Below are 22,985 nucleotides of genomic sequence, written 5' to 3'. Positions count from 1 at the left end.
CGAGAATGGGATCTGAGAGCAAACAAGCCCAGGATCAGCACAACCCAGTCTCCAGGATCTGGTCTCTGCCTGCCCCTCTGACTCTGTCTCCTAAGTGCCCCTCCATCGGTCCCCTCCAGCCACACTGCCTTCTGCTTGGGTCCCAGCCTGGGCCTCTGTACTGTACTGGCGCCCTCTTCCTGGGGTGCAGGTCATCATGGGCCTGGGGTGCAGGTCGTCATGACCCTCTTGTCACTCAGGTCTCAACTCACAAGTAACTACCATCTTGAGGCCTCTCTTGACTCCCCACCATCAGCACCTCCCTCCGCAGCTGCCCTATCATGTGCTATCACGTGGTCTCTTTTCCTCTCTTTAGAGCTCTTGTCACTATGTGAAATTATTTTGTTCGTTTATTTACTAAACTACTCGTTGAGTACCAGTAACTGCCAGGCACTGTTGGAGGCACTGGGATATGGCAATGAACAAGACACATAAGCACCCTGCCTTCACGGACCTTCTATTCTAGTGCAGGGAGACTGAAAATGAAAGTCAGAAGGTGGTACACGCTAGGGAGAAATATAAAGCAGTGTAGGGGCACGAGCTGGCAATGGGGTTTGCAGTTTTAACAGGGTGCTTCAGAGGAGGCATTGCTGATAAGGTGATGTTGCAAGAAAGACCTGAAGATGGTGAGGAAGTGAGTGGCCTACAGCTGCATCACTGCAATCTCTGCTTCTGTCATCACAGGGCATTCACCCTGTGTGTCTACCTTCCTATCGTCTTCCATCTTCCTGTAAATTCACAGGTTATAATAGACGAAGGGATCACCTTGCTTAGTGTGACCTCATCTTAACTAATGACATCTGCCACAATTCTATTTCCAAGGAAGGTCACATTCTGAGGTACCAGGGGTTGGGACTTCAACATATCTTTTTGGGGAACAAAATTCAACCCATAACGGGAATCCTTAGGATATAGATGGTAATTCAAGCCATGAGACTAGAGGAGACCACTCTATTAGTCCCTAGGGAGTGAGTAGAAAGATCAAAGACCTAGCTTGAGGAAGGCCACTCTGTAGAGTTGAGGGGATGAGAAGAAACCAGCAAAGGAGACTGGAGAAGGAGCAGCAAGTGAGGTGGGAAGCAAAGTGGGAGCGTGTGGTGTCCTGAAGCCAGGGGAGGAAAGTGTACAAGGAAGAGGGAGGATGACCTGAGTCCAGGGCTGCTGATAGATCAAGAGAGAGGAGGATGGGGAAATGGCCATCTGATTTGACAACACAGAGGTCATTTGTAACCTTAATAAGCACTGTTTCAGTGGAGTGGAGAACATAAAAGCCTGATTGGTGTGTGCTCACGTGGAAATGGGAGGAGAGGACTTGGGGACAGCAAGTACAGAAAATTCTATTAACATGTTCAAGGTCTGTTTCTCGACTTTAGCATGGAAGAGTCACAAGGGCAAGGACCTTGGAGTACCCTATTCATGTCTCTATCGCAGTGCCTGGCACATTGTATTTGTTAAACCATGTCAGATGTTGTATTTGTCAGTATCTCCTTCAAATGTGGGAGCCCATAATTTTCCAGTTTGGTCATACCAACAAAGAGTAGAGAGGAATGATAGGGCTGGACTAGATTTCTCTGGTTCCTTCTAGTTCTAAATTTCTATGATTGTGTGACTTGTTCTATCAACCTCCCTTGTAGTAAAGCAGTAAGTAATTTAATGAGTTGTTTGTTGTTGTTCATTTGTTTTGGTAAGCAATTGTTAACTGCAATGGATGGAATAAGTGTTCCATTCATAAATTTAACAAACATTTGCTGAATGCCTACTATGTGTTAGGTGCTATATATATTGTCCCATTTAATAGATGTGAGAGCAGAGGGTCTGGGCTGGGGTAGGGTGGTCAGAAGAGGTGGTGGAGGCCTCCCAGTACCAACACTCTGAAGGTCCAGCCTGCTCTGATGTGGTTGGTGCTACTGTGGTTGCCACTGAGGAGGGAAGAGGCCCTGAGTGCAGAGGTTTGCAGAGTTGCAGCTGCCCGGAACACAGAGCAGCATTCACCAAGGCATAGGCAACCTCTATCTGCTTCACTACTAAGCAGCCCAGGGCAGCCACACAGAACAGCTGTTCAGGCAGCGGGAAGAGGGGACGATGTGGGTCCACCCTGCCACAGGGCAAACACCCAATTTTCCACCCCATTCACGGCAGGAGGCTTTTGCTACTGTGAACAGCACCTTTGGGTTTTGCTGCATGACCTGTTTTGGCTCAAATAAGGACCTGTGAAGCAGGGCAGGGTTTAGCAGTTGCATTCTAAGTTGAACAGAGGATGGCTCAGAGTATTACAAGACCTGTGGGAGAGGGGCAGAGCCAGGACAAGAATCTAGAGGTCCTGACTCCAAGTGTCTGCCCCAGGAATAATGGAAAGAACTTGGATTCTGTCGTCTGTTCCTGGATTAAATAATCTTCACTTGTTCATGGCTTTCTCCCCATCCCTTCTGAAACAAGGTACCTCAGTTTCCTCATCTGTAAAACAGAGAGAAAAATGCCCTCTTTACAGGGTTCCTCGCAGGATGAAAGGCATAATGGGCATGAACGTGCTTCGTAACATATAAAGTGCTCTCCAGATATTTACTATGGTTATAAACTACAAGGCCAAGCTTCCTCTTTCAATTATAGATTAGGATCTCCTACCTGTCTGACTTGGCCCCCTTGTTCCACTTTCCACTCATTTTCTCCGTCCTTCCCCCTCCAATAAAGAGAGGAAGTAAGAAAAGAGGAAAGCACGTGCGTCAAACGTGCGGATTAAGCCTGGCTCTGCGTAACTCAAAGGCTTCGCTACCCCGGGAAGGCTGAGTGGGGCCCTCACGCCCAGAACTACATTTCCCAGCAACCCTTTCGCGGCTCCAGCGGCGGCGGGGGCGAGGCGCATGCGCCGAGTCCGCCCCGCCTTGTCTCGAAGCCGCTCCTGCGAACCGGTTTCGCCTCGGAGAGCCGGCAGATCTCGGCGCTGCAGTCGCGGTGCTCGCCTAGCTGCTTCCCGGGGATCGCAGCGGGCTCAGGTTTGCCTTGGGTCCGGTCAGTGCCATGATCCGCCAGGAGCTCTCCACATCCTACCAAGAGGTACAAGGCAGGGGCGGGGGCGAAAGCAAATTTTCCTGTGAGGCAGAGCCGGTCCCGGGGGTCCGGGCGGCTGGGCTGTGGGGGGCGTCCGGGCGGGCAGAACCCGCCTCCGAGTAGCGGTGAGTGCTTCGGAGGAGGGGTCCCCGCGTGCTGAGCTGCGGCGGAGCAGGAAGGAAGCGGGACGCCGAGCCTCCTCCGGATGCTGCCTTCGCTTGGCAGAAGGATGGAGCCGGGGCCCCGGAGTCTCGACCCTTAACCATCAGGTGAATGATTAAAGCCTCGTCCGACCCAGGCAGCAGCGCGGTCCGCCGGGCGGACTCCACCACCCCCCCCCCGCCCCCCACGCCGAGGTTCTTTGCAACAAGTGGAAGCACCCGCGCCTTCCTCCCAGCTGGGCAGAGGCGCGTGGGCATCAGCCCCCTCCACGCCCAAGGCCTCGTGGCCCCTGCAGCTGCTAACGATAGCGATAATTACAGCTCGTTTTGATGGCCAACCAACTTTGAAAATGTGCTTTCACCGACAGAGCTGCTTCTCGCCCCGTTCCGTTTCTCTCTCCACTTTAACCTCCTCCCACGACTGTAACTCTCACTTTCCAGTTCTTTGTCTCCTTCTTGTCTGTCCTGAGCTGCAGGCTGCGGTTCCAGCTCTTCCCTCAGACCACCTCCTCTTGCTGACTCTTACTGACACTAGTGAACTGCTCTCCTTCTCCTCCTCTAGGGTCCCAAACCTTGGTCATCTCTAGTTCTCTTCCCTCCCCTGTGTCCCTCACCGTGCTCCCCTCCCTTGGCAAGTTCAGGCAGTTCCATATCCTCAATCCTCAGGTTTGTGTCCCCAAGTCTGCTCTAACCAACTCTCCCTTTGGTGTCTCCCATGCTGGGCAGATTCTTTCGGGGGCCCTGCCTTGATCCCCAAGCATTCCTTTTTACATACACCTGATGCTGCTGTTGGTCTACCCAGAACAGTCCAAACTTCTTAGAAGCTTTCACAGCCCTGCAGCCGTACCTTCTGTTACCTTCGTCATCTCCTCACCCACCTAGGTTCTGGCCACACTGGAAATTCACCGATTAAAAACGTGCTCCTGCTATGCCTATGCTCACACCATTTCTTCTTCTTTAACCGCTTCTCAAACTCCTTTGGTTAAAATTCCCCCCATTGTGCAAGGAGGGATCTCAAATCTCACATGCTCCATAGGGGTCTCACTTCCCAGACAAGTCTGTCATTCTGCCAGTCCTTCTCATGTGAACTGCTGCTGTCTTGATCAATACTGATCAATATTGATGTACCTTTCTCCCTTTGTAAATGATACTGTGTGGAGTATATAAAGCAGATGCCTTAGCCCCGTAGTAGAAGGGGAAGCCAAGTTGAAGACAGATGAGATTTGCCTGAGGCTTGCCATTTTGTAGTGTGGGATCTGGGCTAGAATCTGACTTTGGGACAAACTTCTGTATTTCTCCTACCATTTCCTTTGTCGAAAAGGAGCCTGATGGATTTTAACCAGTGCTATGGATTCTGTGGCCCCTAGATTCTGTACCCGAGGCAGTGGGGGAATCCTGGGAAATGAGTTGTGTCTGAGTTCCTTGACTCTGAAAGTTTTCAGGTTTGTAGGGAATAGAGCACAGTGGGTAGATACTAGGACTTTTAAGTCAAAAAGCTTGCATTCCTATCCTGCCTCGCCTCTTGCATTTGTGTGACTTTTGTCAAGTTACTTAACTTCTCTGAGCCTCAAGTTTCTTCATCTGCAAAATGAAGGTAATGATAGTCCCTATCTCACAGGGCTCTGAGGATTAGATGAGTTGGTCTGTGAAAGTGCTCAGCTCAGTGCCTGGCAGTCGTGACCCCTCCGTGAATGCTGGTTCTTATTAACGGGGTGTGGGCAGCTCCTGCTTCTGGGGAGCTTTGGGGTCCTGGTTTACAGGACCATGTCCCTCACCGTTCACACGCAAACTGCATTATCTCCTTACCTAGCAGGGCTCCTAAAATGTTTATTAAAATATAGGCAGTTATCCTGCTTGCAGGGGTAAGGCCAAGGGTGGATTCAGTTTCCGTTGGTGGAAGACACTGGAAGGACCTCTCCCCTTACTTTCTTTAGTGGCCTGTTCTGAAGTCCCTGTCTCTCACCTTCTTCAGAAGAAGGAGACCTCCTTCAGGAGGTCTTGTATGGGTCATTCTGAGAGTGGACCTATCTCCGAGTTAGGTTTCTTTGCTGGGGGGAGATTTTGGTTTTGCAGGATGGGGCATTTGAGAATTTGGCCAGGGCCGGGCAAGGAGGTGGGTTTATTATGGCTGCAGGTAGTCAGGAGGGGAACTGGGTTAGGAGTGTGTTAGGGTTAGGCTGTACCTGTGCGAGGCTTGGATCAGAGAACGCTGGGCCTTCCCAGGACTAACATCCTCCTTGCCCTTTGGCCAGCAAAAGGGAAAGAGCCCTGGGGACCTCTTGATCTGTGTTCCTTCCCACTGTGGGCCTGCGTTTCATGGTGTCTTCTCTAACCTCCTAGCCATCTTTCACGTGTTGGTTTTCTTTTCTTTTGGGCTTTAGGGCTTTAAACCAGGGGCTTTACCTGATTCTAAAGGGAAGGAGCAATAAAGACGCAGACGTAGAGAATGGACTAGAGGACACCGGGAGGGGGAACGGTAAGCTGGGACGAAGTGAGAGAGTGGCATGGACATATATACACTACCAAATGTAAAATAGATAGCTGGTGGGAAGCAGCTGCATAGCACAGGGAGATCAGCTCGGTGCTTTGTGACCACCTAGAGGAGTGGGATAAGGAGGGTGGGAGGGAGATGCAAGAGGGAGGGGATATGAGGATATATGTATACATATGGCTGATTCACTTTGTTATATAGCAGAAATTAACACAACAATGTAAAGCAATTATACGCCAGTAAAGATGTTAAAAATAAATAAATAAATGAAGGGCAGGAGCAGAGCCATGGAGAAGGAGATGGAAGAATATTAGATACGTAAGAGCTTTGTTTTAACTCAAGTTTCTTAGAGATGAATTTTTAATGATGTCCTGCGACCTTAAGTGTTGACACTGTGAGCCTAAGAAAATACTTGGGAAGTCTATCCCCTCCCTCACCTCCCAAGCCAGTGATAGGTCCTCCTCTGAACTCTGGTCTTGGTGTTTCTTGCTTTTCTCCTTAATGCTGTGGAACCTTGTAGGTTATCATGGTATCATTGTCCCCCTTTGACAGGTGAGAACTCTGATGAAATGAGGTGGAGGTTGCCTGCTATTAGGCTGCTGATCAGCACCTGTCTCTGGATGGTCTGCCCTCCCCACTTTGTTCTGCCGTTTGCAGCCTGAGTTGGTGGACTTTAGCTCTGACACCAACTTCTGTTCCCTCTACTCCCTCAGCAGACTCTAAGCTTGCATTTCCTCCTTCTTTGGGAAGTGATTAAGAGCATGGGTTTTGGAACTAGGCTAACTTGGATTTTGCTCTTGGCTCTATGGCCATGGAAAGTATTGTGGGTTGAATTGTCTTCCCCAAAAATGTATGTTGAAGTCCTAACCCCCAGCACCTCAGAAAGTGACCTTATTTGGAAATAGGGTCATTGCAGATGTATTTAGTTAAGACGCGGTCATGCTGAAGTAGAATGGGCCCTAACCCAGTATGAATGATGTACTTATAAGAAGATTGACCATGTGGAGACACAGAGACTCCATGTGAAGATGGAGGCAGAGATCGGAGATGGGATGCATCTACAAGCAAGGAACACCAAGGGTTGCTGGCCATTATCTGGAGCTGGAAGAGAGGCATGGAAAAGGTTCTTCCTCACAGCCCTTGGAAGGAACCAACCTTGCCATCGCCTTGATTTCAGCTTTCTAGTCTCCCTAACTGTGAGGGAATAAATTCCTGTTACTTTAAGCCACCCAGTTTGTGGTGCTTTGTTCCCGCAGCCTGGGAAACTAACACATAGAAGTTATTTGAATTTTCTGAGCTTCAGTGTGCTAATCTGTAGAATTGGTATAACATACCCTATATCATGTGATTTCTTTTTTTTTTTTTTTGATGACAGTTAAGTGAGAAACAGCTTCTGCTTTCTTAGTCTAGTCCAGAAAAGCAAAGCTGATGTAGCTGACTTCCTTGCCCTCTTTGTTTCTCCCTTTAGCTGAGTGAGGAGTTGGATCAGGTGGTTGAGAACTCAGAGCAGGCGGACGAGCGGGAAAAGGAGGCGGTCAAAGTCCAGGGTCCAGGGATCTTACCAGGTAAGTGGGTTCACCGCTGGGGGTGGAAGTGCCGGCAAACGGTGCTGAGCCACTGCTGCAGCTGGAGGCCCCGGTCCAGGCTCCTCGCCAGCTGGGGACCTGTGTCAGAGGCGCAGCCCCTGCCTGGTGTCGGATCTCAAGTACTGCCCTCATTTTAGAGCTATACATATTTAACCAGCCTTGGGACAGAGGATGTGTCCAAGCCGGCATCTGCTCTTTTCTGTCCTGTAGTTTGAGCCAGATCCTGAGGCCAGGCCATTGGATACAATGACAAGAACTTTGGGTCTCTGTTTTTGTGTTCCTTTTTCCCAGGGACGCTGTCAGCAGTTGAGCCTCTAATACCTGGGTCGCTTCCCAGGGCACTCTGGGCGATTATCCGATAGGCCTCATCCCCGGACATCAGGCCTCTCCAGTTTTGTCGCCCAACTGGGTGGTCCCATCAGTAAGGTGGCATCTTGTAGAGCCTTGCAGGAATGTTTGATACTGTCAACCACTTCTTCATCCTGGATACGCTCTGCTCCTTAGCTTCCATGATGTGACACTTTACTTCTCAGGTCACTCCTTCCAGCCTCCTTTGCAGTCACCCTCCAGCTCTTGGGTGTTAAATGTTTCTCAGAGGCCCCCTTCTCTCAGTCTCTGGCAGGTGACCTCACTCAGGCCGCCTCCCCTGCTTTAGTCACTCTTTGCTCACACGTGACTGCCGTGGTTATATCTCTGATCCAGAGGTTACCTGTTCGCATATCCTGTATATCCAGTTTCCCAGATGGTGGCTCTGCCAGGATGTCCCAAAGGTCCCCTGAACTCCACATGTCCAGAATTGACCTCATGGTCTCCCCACTGCCAGCTTCGCCCTCTTCCAGTGTCTCCTGTTTCCAGGAATGGTACCATCACCACCCAGTTGAACCCGAAAGTCATTCGTTTTTCCTTCCTTCCCTACTTCCCCTTATTCACTGCCCCTCAGCCATGCTGGCCTTCTTTTACTTTGGGCCTCCCTCCTACCATTGCACCTTTTTGTAGTTTTATTCCTCTGCCTGGAATTCTCTTCCGTCTGTCACCTTGTTAATGTGTAATCATTCTTCAGCTCTCAGCTCACTCATTTTTTCCCTGCGAAGCCTTCTCTGACCTCCTGGCTAGATCACCTCCCCCGTCACTCGTAGCCTACACATCTCTCCCTTGCAGCTGTTGCTGATGGAATGGTATATGTGTTTGCCTGACTGTTTGATTAATGTCTGTCTGTTCTACTAGACCGTAAACTCCACCAGGGTGGAGACAGTCCCTTTTGCCCCCCATTCAGCCCTGGCCATGCAGTAAGGATTCATTGAGTGAGTGAGTGAATGAATGGGGTCCCAGCCTGACTCCAGCTTCTTGGGTGGATTGAGGGAGGTGGGCTTCTGCTCCTCTGGATTCCCGTATTTGTAGGGGAGGGGAATGGGATAGGAAATTCTGTGATTGTGCCTAATCCTTAGAGAGGACTTTGTAGAAGGAAGGAGGCAGGAAGGGCAGCTAATGTTTACTGACTGCCAGGCTCTGTCATCCCCATTGCCCATTTAATTCTCATAACAACCCTGGGAGGCTGTCATCCTCATGATTCCAGATGAGGCCCTGAGGCTCAGAGAGGCTGAATGAAGTGTGGGAAGATCATGTAGCTGGTCAACAGACAGACTGGATCAAGCTCTGTCTGACCCCAGACTCTTTCTACTGCACCCGTGATTTTTAAAAAATATCTTAAGCATCCTTCTATTAAAGCCCAATGTGTAAAAGGTCGTAGCATGACTACCCTCACTCTCACTCTAGGCATTGCCTCTGAAGCCCTAAGGTCCCAGGGAGAACTGTTGGAAAGCGCTGTATGTTAGTTTCTATTGTGTGTGTAACAAGTTACCACAAACTTAGTGACTTAAACAGCTCAGATTTATTATCTGATAGTCCTGGAGATCACAAGTCCAAAATGGGTCTCACTGGGCTAAAATTAAGATGTCGGCAGGCGAATTCCTATCTGGAGTCTCCAGGAAAAAATCCATTTTAGTGCCTTTTCCAGCTTCTCGAGGCTGCCTGCCTTCCTTGGCTCATGTCTCTTCTTCTGTCTTCAGGTCTTTCTCACATCTCCTCGTTCTGCGTCCCTCTTCCATGTTTAAAGCGCCCTTGTGATTACATTGGGCCCATCCAGATAATCCAGAATAATTTCCCTGTTTTAAGGTCAGATGATTAGCAACTTTGATCCCATCTTTGCCGTGTAACTTGACATATTTATAGGCTTCAAGATTTAGGACGTGGACATCTTTTGTGGGCCATTATTCTGCCTACTGCACCCTGCACTGCCCTCTTGCCCCCAATCAGAAGAGAATAGATGGTGACAGCAGGAAGAGGAGGGGAGGCCAGACTTGGAAAGATGAAGTTTCCTGTTGTGTTTCCTTTTATAGATAAATGCCAGGCAAATTAGGAAGTGGCCATGATGACCTTCGACCTTGGCAGCCTCTCTTTTGCCTCAGCTTCCTGGGGCCTCAAAGCCTGAGATCAGTCAGAGCAGGCAGCCAGACCTCAGGCAGAGCAAATTTTGGGTAGTTCCTTTGGCTGGCAAAGAGCCTTCCCTGCTTTTGGGGAAACTCTCCTGGGCGCATCTCCTGTTTAGACCATAGACAATCCAGTGCTCAGAAGCCCATTTGGCTGGTCTCAGTAGTGACTTGGCCCGAATTTGATGACCTGGTATACAACTTTCAGAGCTCATTTCCTGCCTCTGAGTCCCCTAAGAATAATAAAAATAATGGTAATGACAGCAGCCACCATTGATTAGGTGCTTTCCTCTACTAGGCCTGGGTAGGGCTTTTTCTATATACTTTATCCCGTAATCTTCCCAGCCACCCTCTGAGGGAGGCGGTTAGTCCTAGTTTATAGACAGAAACCTGGGGCACAGAGAGGTTAAGTACTGTGCTCAGAATTAATGAGTAGCAGGGCTCAAATTGAACCCAGGGCTGTCTCTGAACGTATTCTGACTCTGGCTCAGTTGTTCCTGGATGAGATGCTTTCTTGTTACAAAATCCTCCCCTTCCTCCACCAGAGTCACTCATGGATTCCTTCACCTTTATGCCCAATGCTAAAACCACGAAGAAGGTGAGTGAGGCATGGCCTACTTCCGGGAACTCAGGCCATGTGGAGAGAGAAGGCAGGTTACCCAAAGAAGAACTTGCCCTCCTTCTACACAGCCTGCCCTGAGCTACCTAATGGGGTCTTTTTCTCCCTGTTACCTGCTTTCTAGCATTCAGTACTTTTCCTTTGTAGCATTTAGCACAGCTGAGAGTGTCCATTTATTGACTATAATTCTTTCGTTAATTGTGTCAGCCCCTAGGCCCTGCCCCTGAGTTTTGTGAGGCACAAAGGTTTGTCCCCTCCCTACCCCCATTGTAACTCCAGTGCCTGGTAGAGTGCCTGGCCCTCTGTAGGTGCTCAGTGTGTATTGGTACCCCGGGAGAGGGAGGTGGGGATTTGGAGCAGGAAGGCATCTCATGTAAGCCAGCTTGAATGAATGAATGAGGGCCAAAGAAATGCTAGAGACAGGTGCTTCAGGAGTGAACAAAGGAGGGCTGGTTGGTGAAGGAAGTGGGATGAATCTGAAGGAGGGTGATATATGCGTGAAAAAGAAGGGCTGGCCAGGGAGGAGGGGTGTGTGCGCAAACACGTAGAGATGGGAATGACAATAGGGTGTTTCAGAATTGGTGGGTGGCACAGTGGTTGGAGCAGAGGGTTGGTAGGAGAAGCAGAGGGAGGTGAGGTAGGAAAGCTCAGCTGGGTCGGACTGGGGGTGGTTTTGAGTGTCAGGGTTTGGACTTTCTCTAGGGGGCAGGCAGTACTTAAAGGGATTGGAGCAGAGCAGTAAGAAGAGTGAAGTGGGCATGTTAGGAAGATCAGTGTGGCAGGTTGTGGGCCTGGATTAAGGTGAAGCGAGACAACTGTGCCACGTCAAAGGCTGAAGGCTGATGTGATAGGCTGCTTTGATGTGGGGGGAAGGGGTGAAGAAAGAACCAAAGAAGACTCTGAGGTTTGAAGCCAGGTGAGTGGGAGACTAATACCATACAGAGATAGAGTCCGGAGGGGCAAGTGGCTGGAAGAGAAGATGCTCATCTGTGGTGCACACACCACGCTTCAGTTGATGTGGTGTGCCTGGTTAGAGATGGCCTAGAGGCAGTGAGAGGTATAGGATTGACAGGAGAGAGGACCCGTAGTGGGTGGTTTAGGGGCCTGGAAGAAAGCCAGGGACACAGAATGTGGAATGAGCAGGAGAGGGCCATGGAGACTGAGCCTCGGAGGATGTCCACACTTGGAGGCCAGAAGAGGAGGTGGAGCTGGAGTTGAATGCAGGGCCTGGAACTAAGAGTAGCAAGACAGGAAGACGGTATGAGGCTGCTGAGCATTTAGCAGCTGAGGTTCGAGTTAGGCACTAGCGCCCAGGATTATGTTCCCAGTGTTACTCTCTGAGATAAAGAATTCCTTACCATAATGTGGTAAAAGCCTCAGTCTGTTCCTTGCCTCTCTATCAGGGGAAGCACAACCACTTATTATTCTTTTCAAAGGGAGAGATGAGACCAGACGTGCTAATTGAATAAGCAGTTTATTACATCAGAGATGTAATCACATTGAGGAAAACAGTTAGTCATTACAATCAGTTCTCCATGGAAACAGTTGTATATTAATAGAATAGACAAAGATAAGCAACCAAAGGAAAAATAGGTAAATTGGACCTCATCGAAATGAAAAACTTTTGTGCATCAAAGGATACTATCAAGAAAGTGAAAAGATAGCCCACAGGATGGGAGAAATTTTCAAATCATATATCTGATAAGGGACTTGTATTTAGAATATATAAAGAACTCTTACACTCAATAATAAAAAGACAACCCAATTAAAAAATGGGCAAAGAATCTGAGTAATGTTTCTTCAAAGAAGATATCCAAATGACCGATAAACACATGAAGAGATGCTCAACATCATTAGTCGTCAGGGAAAGGCAAATCTAAACCACGGTGAGATACCACTTCATACCTGCAAGGATGGCTACAATCAATAAGATGATGATTGACAAGTTTTGGTGAGGATATAGAGAAATTAGAACCCCCATACGTTGCTTGTAGGAATGTAAAATGGTACAGCTACTGTGAAAAATAGTCACAGCAGTTCCTCAAAAGGTTAAATATAGAGTTACCATATGACCCAGCAGTTCTACTCCTAGGTATATACCCAAGAGAAATGAAAACTTATGTCCACACAAAAACTTGTAATGAATGTTCATAGCAGCATTACGCATAATAGACAAAACATAGAAACAACACAAATGTCCATCAACTGATGAATGGATAATTAAAATAGTATGTTCACAGAATGGAATATTATTGTGCAATAAAAAGGAATGAAGAGCTGGTACATGCTACAACATGGACGAATCTTGAAAACATGTGAAGTGAAAGAAGTCAGACACAAAAGGTTACATATTATATGATTCCATTTATGTGACTTGCCTAGAGTAGGTAAATCCATAGAAAGAGCAAGTATTGGGTTGGCCAGAAAATGCCTTCGGTTTTTAAGTAAAAATAAAAGACACATTTTTCATTTTCACCAAGAACTTTATTGAACAATGTATTCACCCTTTTGTGCCACTACCTTCTGCCATTTTTCAGGCAACTTCATAATTCCACATTCCCAAAACTTTTTATCTTTTTGAGCAAGGAACTGTTCTAGGTGCCTTTTACAGTCTTCCAGGGAATTGAAAATTTTTCCATTAAGAGAATTTTGTAAAGACCGAAATAAATGGAAATTCGAAGGTGCAATGTCTGGTGAATATGGCACATGAATCAGAACTTCCCAGCCAAACTGTAACAATTTTTGCTTGGTCATCAAAGAAACATGCCGTCTTGTGTTATCCTGTTGGAAGATTATGTGTTTTCTGTTGACTAATTCCAGATGCTTTTCCACGAGTTCTGCTTTCAGTTGGTCTAATTGGGAGCAGTAGTTGTTGGAATTATTCGTTTGGTTTTCCAGAAGGAGTTCATAATAGAGGACTCCCTTCCAATCGCACTGTATACACAACATCACCTTATTTGTCTGAAGACCGGCCTTTGGTATGGTTGGTGGTGGTTCATTTCGCTTGCCCCATGATCTCTTCCATTCCACATTATTGTACAGTATCCACTTTTCATCGCCCGTCACAGTTTGTTTTAAAAACGGAACATTTGGGACTTCCCTCATGGTCCAGTGGCAAAGAATCCGCCTTACAATGCAGGGGATGCGTGTTCGATCCCTGGTCAGGGAACTAAGATCCCACGTGCTGCGGGACAACTACACCCGTGTGCTGCAACTACTGAGCTGGCGTGCCTCAACTAGAGCCTGCGTGCTGCAAACTACAGAGCCCGTGCGCTCTGGAACCCGTGCACCACAACTACAGAGGCCTCGCACCCTGGAGCTTACATGCCACAACTAGAGAAGAGAAAACCCGCACGCCACAACTAGAGAGAAGCCCGCGCGCTGCAACGAAGAGCCCGCATGCCACAACTAAGACCTGATGCAGCCAAAAATAAATAAATAAATAAATAATAAATCTTAAAAAAAAAAAACAGCGGAACGTTTTCATTACGTTAGAGAATCGCGTGTGGAAATATGGTCAAGAAGGTTTTTTTGGATTAACTTATGTGGAACCCAAACATCAAAGCGATTAACATAACCAAGCTGGTGCAAATGATTTTCAACGCTTGATTTGGATATTTTGAGTATGTCGGCTATCTTCAGCATGGTATAACATTGATTGTTCTCAATTAATGTCTCAATTTGATTGCTATCAACTTCAACTGGTCTACCCAACCGTGGAGCATCCTCCAGCAAGAAATCTCCAACACAAAACTTTGCAAACCACTTTTGACACGTTCAATCAGTCACAGCACCTTCTCCATATACTGCACAAATCTTTTTTTGCATTTCGGTTGTGTTTTTACCTTTCTTGAAATAATAAGGCATAATAATGCTGAAAATGTTGCTCTTTTTCTTCCATCTTCAATATTAAAATGACTACACAGAAATTCACAAATTTTGATAAGTCTTTTTTTAAATGCACGCTGATATGACAGCTCTCACATACAATCTAACAAAATTGTTTTGAACGAAGTTAAAAACAACTAAGTGCTACCAGAGCCATCTTACGGAAAAAAACCGAAAGAAACTTTTGGCTGACCCAATAGATTATTGGTTACCAGGGACTAGGAAGAAGGTGGAGTGACTGCTGATGGGTGTGGAGTTTCTTTTTGGGTAATGACAACGTTCTGTAATTAGATAGTGGTTATGGTTATACACCTTGTGAATATTTTAAAAACTACTAAATATATTCACTTTAAAAAGGTAAATTTTATGGTATGTAAATTATATCTCACAGAAAAACCAAAAAAAATTAAAACAACAAACCCACCACATCACTAAAAAGAAAAAATGATAAAGAAGTCATTTCTTCTTCACAATCTGAATGCATCTTAGCCCAGTGCTCTCTGCAAGGTGGAGTTTTGCAGGGTTGCGGTAATCAGCCAGTTTCCTTTCCTGTAAATAAAGGTCCCACAATGTTTTACATATCCTCTTAATGGCCTGACTTACATTCTGGGGCAAGTTTGGGTTTTTGAAACTATTCTGTCATGGGTTTTACAAAACTCATAAATTACCTTTCCCCAGAAAATCTTGTGCGTTATTTTTCTCTTCTACTACTGTGACTTTGCATATATATAAAGGACGTATACTTTTAAAATACATTCATCCTGCTTGCCACAAAAAAAGCCAGAGTTTGGTTTTTCTGACTGCAGAGTGCGTGGGACATTTTCTCAAATATCCAGCACCTTTCTAAAAAAAATGGTAAAATGAAACGGTGTCTACTTTTAGAATTGGAGTGTCACATATAGCACGTGTGGATGATAAACAATTCTACAGTGTTTTATTTACGTTACATGCCAATTTGTGGATCAGTGAAGGGCCTGTGAAGAGGCTAAACCTGGCTTCTGTGAATGAAACAGAAGAGACTCTGGGCCCGTGTTCCCACGAGAGTAATTTGTCCAGGTACCCCTGCCAAACAAATACAGGTGGTGCAGTTGTCATGTGACCTTTTTGTTAAATTAGTTTTTTGCCTTAAATTTTTTGCCTTTTTGCCTTAAGTTAGGTTTTTTTTGAAGTTTCGAGAATAAGTAGGGAGAAAGTCATCTGTTTCCCTAACCAAAGGCATCATGAAGGCAGAACATTTCAAATCATGTTGTTCTGGCTGTGATAGAGGAGACCCCTGCCCACAGATGCCTGTCATTGTTCATCTTCATCATGTTGTACAGCCTAGACGTAATATGCAGTTTACCTTAAAAATGTTCTGCTTGTTTTGAAGTTATGTTTTTTCAATCAGGTCTTCTTTTGTCATCATTAGTAACTGAATCTTAAGGACTAATGTTTACTGTCATGTAGCGGAAGAGCATGCGCTAGGAGTCAGGACTCTAGGACCCTCATTCTTTGCCAGTTGTTGACTGTGGGACCAGGATCACTGCACACGGAATGGGGTTGGACCAGATAGCCTTTCAGGTCCCTACCAACTCTTAAAAATTCTATTCAGATGTTACACACCAATTCAGTCATTTGAAGTTCCTTCACTTTTATCTTGTGATCTTTTCAAGCCCCCTTAGAATGTAGCAACCTGAAACCTGTTGCCACTGCAGTTACGAGCAGCTCATGACAGTGGATATGCTTTTACCTGCCATGTTTTGAAGTGAACCTGTGGTCTCATATGGACCATGGGGGCTGGGAGTGCCTTCCAAGCAAAACAGCTATGGGTAGGTGCCTGTGCACAAACCACCGTACTTTGGGTCCTGTGGCCCTGCAGCCAAGCTACATGTGGCTGATCAGGCATCAGCACCTGAGCTAAGGGAAGCCATCTACAGGCTGGGTGTGGAGAAGGGCAGTGTCTTGAGATGTGCCTAATGGGGTAACCTATGCAGGATACTCTCCAGGAGGGGGTCTGCATGTAAAACTCAGAGAGAGGGACTTCAAGAGTAAAGTGGAGCAGGGTCATGAGAGGAACACAGCGGGAAGGCAGGTGGCAGAGCTGTGAGGGAGCAGAAATTGACACTGTCCCACTAGGGACTTACTAAACAATAAGCAGCCAAAGTGGAATCAGAGACAAAGGAAGTTGAAAAAGTGAATTGCTTTAATTCCTTTTGGAGAGCTAGAGCTGCTTGGTACCTTGGCTTCACTCTCAGCTGCCCAAGGGATTTCCTTGGGGCTTCCCGGTTCCTCTTAGAGTAAACATCCATTGTCAACAGTAACCTGTTCTTCACAGCCTGAAGGAACCACACAGACACTTCTGGGAATTGGCATTCCTGTAAAGTAAGAATTTTCTAAACTATTTTACCAGAAATAATAAGGCACACCAGTTGGTTTATAATTTTATGTGCCTGAAATACACTAGTATTCTCTGACCAATTGAGGGTAGCTAGTAAGCATTGTAAGACTTAGTTCATCTGTTATTTGGGTTATTCATTCATTTAACAGACATGGAAACATTACATGACTACTATATGAAAGACACTGTATTCTGCCCCACCTCCATTTTATCTTCAGCATATATTTTTTCTAGTTAATTATTATGAGATTGTCATTCCATGCTCTTCATCTTTGTTATGTTCATCATTGAAGGCTTCATTTTTTGAAGGGTAGAGGGTACCTTCTGGGTCTCCAATAACAGTAATTCATTGAGCAGGCACTCTATAGTGCATTTTACAACAATCTCTCATTTGCTTCTCTCAGAAATCCTAGAAAATTGAAATGATTATTTCCTTTTCACATGAAGAAAGTGAGCCTTAGGAGCATTAAGTAACTGTCCTGGGTCACAGAGTAGTTATATTTAGTAGCAGAGCTGGGGCTGGAGACCAAACTCTTACTCTACCACTGGCCTAGATATCTGGTCTTTCAGTTTGCAAAACAAATGAATAATGAACACCAAATTATTTCTTCCTCAAAATCCTCCTGGTGCTTTAGGGACAGGGCTAATGCAACCTCCTCCACAAAGCCTTTGCTGATCTCTGCCCTTAACCCTGCACTCCCCATTCATCTCTCCAAGAAAAGGAAATCTCACATTTTACATCTTCACATCCTTCTGAATTCTGTAGCACTTGTAGCACAAACCATCAATCCTTCTCTCTTGGTATCTCCCTGAAGCACCTAGCACAAAGTGTTGCATGTAGAGTTGATGCTTGATGTATGTTTGTAGAAGTAAAGAATGAATGATTTCCTTCTCTCTGTCAACCTAGGACATTTAAAAGTTCTGTGCTCCTCTTGCTTTTGTGCTTTTAAATAAAAGAAAATGAAATAATTATGAGCAAATACTCTTGTGTCTTTGTATTTAAAGTCCATCTCTTATAGACATCATTTGGTTGGATCTAGTTTTTAATCCAGGCTGACAGTCTCTGCCTTTTAATTGGAGTGTTTAGTCCATTTACATTTACAGTAATTATTGATATGGTTGCATTTGGTTCTACCATTTTGCTATTTTCTATTTGTCTTATATGTTGTTTCTCTGTTCCTTCTTTCCAAAAGTTAGAAAACCTTACAATATTGTATAATTTTTGCTTTAGATAGCCTAAAATTTTAAAAATATATAAATAGCTTTTTATACTTACCTACCTATTTAACATTTCCAGGGATCTTTATTCCTTCCTATACATCTGAGTGTTACCATCTAGTGTCATTTCAGAATTTTCTTTAACGTGCATTGTAGTGCAAGTCTATTGATGATGAATTCTCTCAGCTTTTGTTTGAAAATAAGCATATCCCCTTCATTTTTGAAGGTTAGTTTTGCTGGAATTTAAAAATTCTCAGTTGACAGAATTTTTTTACTTTCAGTACTTTAAAGATGTTCCATTGTCTTTTGGCCTTCATTATTTCTGATCAAAAGTTAACCTATCGTTAGATATAATTTCCTGTATGTAATATGCCTTTTTTTTTTCCTGGCTGCTTTCAAGATTTTTCTCTTACCTTTGCATTGGCTGTTTGACTATGATTTGCGTAGGATTGGTTTTCTTATTTATCCTGCTTGGCATGTATTGAGCTTCTTGGATCTATAAATTGATGTTTTTTCTCCAGTTTTGGGAAGTTTGGGCCATTATTTTTTCAAATATTTTTTGCAATCCATTTTCTCTCTTCAGTTACATGTTGTTAGACTGCTAGATATTGTCCCACAGTTGTCTAGGCTCTGTTAGTTTTTTTCTTCAATCTTTTTTTGTTTTAGATTGGATAATTTCTGTTCATTTAACTTCAACTACACTGGCTTTTTTTTCTTGTCATCTTTTGCTGTTAAAGACTATGCTGTGAGTTTTTCATTTTATTTATTTTTCTTTTCAGCTCTAGAATTCCCATTGGTTCTTTTCTACAGTTTCAGTTTCTCTATTTCCCCTCTGTTCATTCCTTATCCTTACATTTTCTTTTAAATCCTTAAAGTGCTGTAAAATTCCTGTCTGCTAATTGCAACATTTGGGGTCATCTTGGCATTGGTTTCTATATACTGCTTTTTTCCTTGAGTATGGGTCACATTTTCTTGTTTCTCTGCATGTCTAGTGATTTTTTTTATTGAACACTAGATGTTATCAATGACACGTTATAGAGGTTCTGGATTCTCTTATGATCCTCTGAAGAATTTTTGTCTTAGCAGGTAGTTAAAATGACAAAACTCAAGTTCTAATCTCCTATGTTCCTTGCATTAGCAGCAGCTGAAATCTCCACTCAGATCTTTCGGTTTCCAGCTGCTGCTTTTTTGCTGGCCCTCCTGAGGTCTCCAGTCAAGAATTTGAGCACATTTCATTTGCAGATTTGGGAGTTGACTACCCTATGTGGCTCCCTCCCTTTCAGGTTTCCCCCTAACTTTCTCTGACTGCTCTGCCAGCCTTGAACTCTGTCCACTGTCACCCCCTCATGTGACTTTTTCTCTGTGTATGCATCGTTGGTGTCTCCTCTTCTTCTTTTTTTGGGGGGGTGGAATATAGTTAATTTACAATGTTGTGTTAGTTTCTAGTGTACAGCAGAGTGATTCAGTTTTATATATATATGTTTTTTTATTTACTCTTTTTCAGATTCTTTTCCATTATTACAAGATATTCAGTATAGTTCCCTGTGCTATACAGTAGGTCCTTGTTGTTTACCTATTTTATATATAGTAGTGTGTATATGTTAATCCCAAACTTCTAGTTTATCTCACCCCACACCCCCTCCAGTATCCCCTTTGGTAACCTAAGTTTGTTTTCTGTGTCTGTGGCTCTATTTCTGTTTTGTAAATAAGTTCATTTGTATCATTTTTTTAGATTCCACATGTAAGTGATATCCCATGATATTTGTCTTTCTCTGATTTACTTCACTTAATATGATAATCTCTAGATTCATTCATGTTGCTGCAGATGGCATTATTTCATTCTTCTTTATGGCTGAGTAGTATTCCATTGTATAAATATATATACCACATCTTCTTTATCCATTCATCTGTTGATTGGACACTTTGGTTGCTTCCATGTCTTGGCTATTGTAAATAGTGCTGCTGTGAACATTGGGATGCATATATCTTTTTGAATTAGAGTTTTCTCCAGATATATGCCCAGTAGTAGAATTGCAGGATCATATGGTAACTCTATTTTTAGTTTTTTAGGGAACCTCCATACTGTTCTCCATAGTGGCTGCACCAATTTACATTCCTACCAATAGTGTAGGAGGGATCCCTTTTCTCTACACCCTCTCCAGCATTTATTATTTGTAGACTTTTTAATGATGGCCATTCTGACTGGTGTGAAGTGGTAACCTCATTGGAGTTTTGATTTGCATTTCTCTAATAATTAGCGATATTGAGCATCTTTTCATGTGCCTTTTGGCCATCTGTATGTCTTCTTTGGAGAAATGTCTCTTTAGGTCTTCTGCCCATTTTTTATTGGGTTGTTTGTTTTTTGGATATTAAGCTGTATGGGCTCTTTGTATATTTTGGAAATTAATCCCTTGTCAGTCACATAGTTTGCAAATATTTTCTCCCAGACCATAGGTTGTCTTTTCATTTTGTTTATGGTTTCCTTTGCTGTGCAAAAGCTTTTCAGTTTAATTGGGTCCCTTTTTTTTTTTTTTTTTTACATTTCCATTACTCTAGGAGATGGATCAGAAAAAATATTGCTGTGATTTATGTCCAGGAGTGTTCTGCCTATGTTTTCCTCTAGGAGTTTTATAGTATCCAGTCTTACATTTGGGTCTTTAATCCATTTTGAGTTTATTTTTGTGTATGGTGTTAGAGAATGTTCTAATTTCATTCTTTTACATGTAGCTGTCCAGTTTTCACAGCACCACTTATTGAAGAGACTGTCTTTTCTCCATTGTATATTCTTACCACCTTCGTCATAGATTAGGTGACCATGAGTGTGTGGGTTTATTTCTGGGCTTTCTATCCTGTTCCATTGATCTGTATTTCTGTTTTTGTGCCCCTACCATACTGTTTTGATGACTGTAGCTTTGTAGTATAGTCTGAAGTCAGGGAGCATGATTCCTCCAGCTCCATTCTTCTTTCTCAAGATTGTTGTGGCTATTCAGGGTGTTTCGTGTTTCTGTACAAATTAAAAAATTTTTTGTTCTAGTCCTGTGAAAAATGCCATTGGGCTCTCCCTCTTCTTATAAGGATACTAGTCCTATTGGATTAGGGCCCATCCTTATGATCTTGTTTAACCCAATTACCTCCTTAACCGCCCTATCTCCAAATATTGTCACATTGGGGGTTGGGGCTTCAACTAGGACTTTTGGGGAGGGGCTGGCATCGGAACACATTCAGTCATTTACCATCTAATTGCAGAATGCCTGCTCTATTCCAGGCACAGCATGAAGGGCTAGGGGTTCAGTATGGACAAGACTGGCCCTGTCTCTGCCCTCCTGGAGCTCACAGCCTAAGGGGATAAAAAGACATGTAGACAGTAACATTGCAGAGTGATGACAGTGGACATAGGGTGCCCTGGGAGCACTGAGGAAGGGGTGCCCAAATCAAGTTATGGGATAAGGGAAGGCTTCCTTGAGGAAGTACCTTTCTAAACTGAACCCTGAAGGATGAGTTCGGAGTCAGCAGTAGCAGTGCCTCAGGCCAGGCTTGGGGTGTGAGGGACTCCAGGGTTGAGAAGGGCACACTGGGAACAGTTGTTTAGTACAGCTGGTCCTGGGGGAGTGGAGTGGTCAGGGGATGGGGCCAGAGAGGTAGGCTGGGGCCGGCTCCCTTGCCGGGTTGTAACTGTCTGTCCCTCTAGAGGGGCGCCTCCTTCAGCTCAGGGTCCCGCTCCTGGCAGAGCAGGTGTGTGGTGAAGGTCGACAGGGGCCGCGTGTTGTGATTCAGATGTGAGGGCTGAGGTGGGGAGGTTGGGGGTGTGGGTGACCTCGTCTCCTTGGTAAAGCAGGTCGTTGGCCTGGAGGTTGCCCACCTCCTCTGGATCACGTGTGTGTCATTGTCCTTCAGCCCTGGACAGCGAGTCCGCCTGCAGCAGCATCCACTTTAGCAAGGCCTGCCTGAAGAACGTCTTCTCGGTGCTGCTCATCTTCATCTACCTGCTGCTCATGGCCGTGGCCGTCTTCCTGGTCTACCAGACCATCACGGACTTTCGTGAGAAACTCAAGCACCCTGTCATGTCAGTGTCTTACAAGGAGGTGGATCGCTACGACGCCCCAGGTAGAGCCTGCCTCCCCTTTTGTGCCCTTCGTGGGTTTCTTTTGTGCTCTTACTTCATGGGTTTCATGGGTTTCTTTTGTGCCCTTACTTCATGGGTTTCCTGGGCCCCGTGGCCCAGGTCTGGGGCATCGACTTGCAAATACTCCCTGAGCTGCCTTTGCACTCCTGGCGTCTTGCTGGGCACCACGGGCAGGGCAGAGGAGTCCGAGCACAGTCTAGGTGTGGGTTATGCACCCCAAGAGCTGCTGTTGGTACCCAGCAGAGTGTCACGTGCCAAGGAGGGAGGTGGACCGAGCCTGAAGTGGTCGCTGCAGGACTGGGGTGGGCAAGGAATGCTTATGCTCAGTGGCAGGATATGAGCTGGGCTTTGGTAAATGGAAGAGAGTTTCTCTGGGAGGGGGGTCCACAGGAGCAAAGGGGAGCGTAGGGAGGCGGAGGGCTTCTCTGGAGAGGATGAGTCTAGCCTGGCTGGAGCCAGAGGCCAGTGATGAGGAGAAGTGGGAGTTACAGGTGGCAGGGACGCGAGGCCATCCAGAGGTGGGCGGGGCCCTGCCTGGAGAGGGGCTCCCAGGCCACATCATCCGTACCTCTCCTGTCCCTGCGAGGGGCTGTCTCTGCCGTAGAGCGGGCTGTCTGCTCCAGGCCGGTGGGGCTGGCACTGGGCTCTGGCAGCGTGGAGTGGACCGGGAGGTGTGAGCTCTGTGAGCTCAGGCTCTGCCCACAGGATGCCCCCGAGTGACCTCGGATGGCCGGTTCACAGGGCAGAGCCGGAGTCTCAGGTCCCCTCTGCCTGGGGCTTCTCGACAGGTGTGCTGGTCCCAGTGCTCTTGCCTGTCTTTGCCTGTTTCGTGATTGTTCCTCTTCTCTGTCTGCTTTTGTCTCTTTATCTGTGGGTTTTACTCTCTGTATCTGGTCTCTTGGTCTGACTCTGCCTGTGTCTGGGGCCACGTGCTGCTCTCAGTGTTTCTGCC

General features: G+C 45.7%; 1 protein-coding gene across 1 annotated transcript in view; it reads left to right on the top strand.

Moving 5' to 3' along the window:
• The first annotated feature begins 2,937 nt into the window (after nucleotides 1–2,937).
• Nucleotides 2,938–22,985, top strand: part of PACC1 (proton activated chloride channel 1) — a 33,289-nt gene continuing 13,241 nt past the window's right edge. The window contains exons 1-3 of the mRNA XM_061185574.1: nucleotides 2,938–3,090; nucleotides 7,205–7,301; nucleotides 21,805–22,014. Coding sequence (XP_061041557.1) covers nucleotides 3,055–3,090; nucleotides 7,205–7,301; nucleotides 21,805–22,014 — 343 coding nt within the window. The 5' untranslated portion in view covers nucleotides 2,938–3,054. The remainder of the gene's footprint in view (nucleotides 3,091–7,204; nucleotides 7,302–21,804; nucleotides 22,015–22,985) is intronic.

The sequence above is a fragment of the Eubalaena glacialis genome, chromosome 3 (genome assembly GCF_028564815.1).
Source record: "Eubalaena glacialis isolate mEubGla1 chromosome 3, mEubGla1.1.hap2.+ XY, whole genome shotgun sequence".
Classification (NCBI taxonomy): Eukaryota; Metazoa; Chordata; class Mammalia; order Artiodactyla; family Balaenidae; genus Eubalaena; species Eubalaena glacialis.
This window is presented reverse-complemented; position numbering and strand designations above follow the sequence as displayed.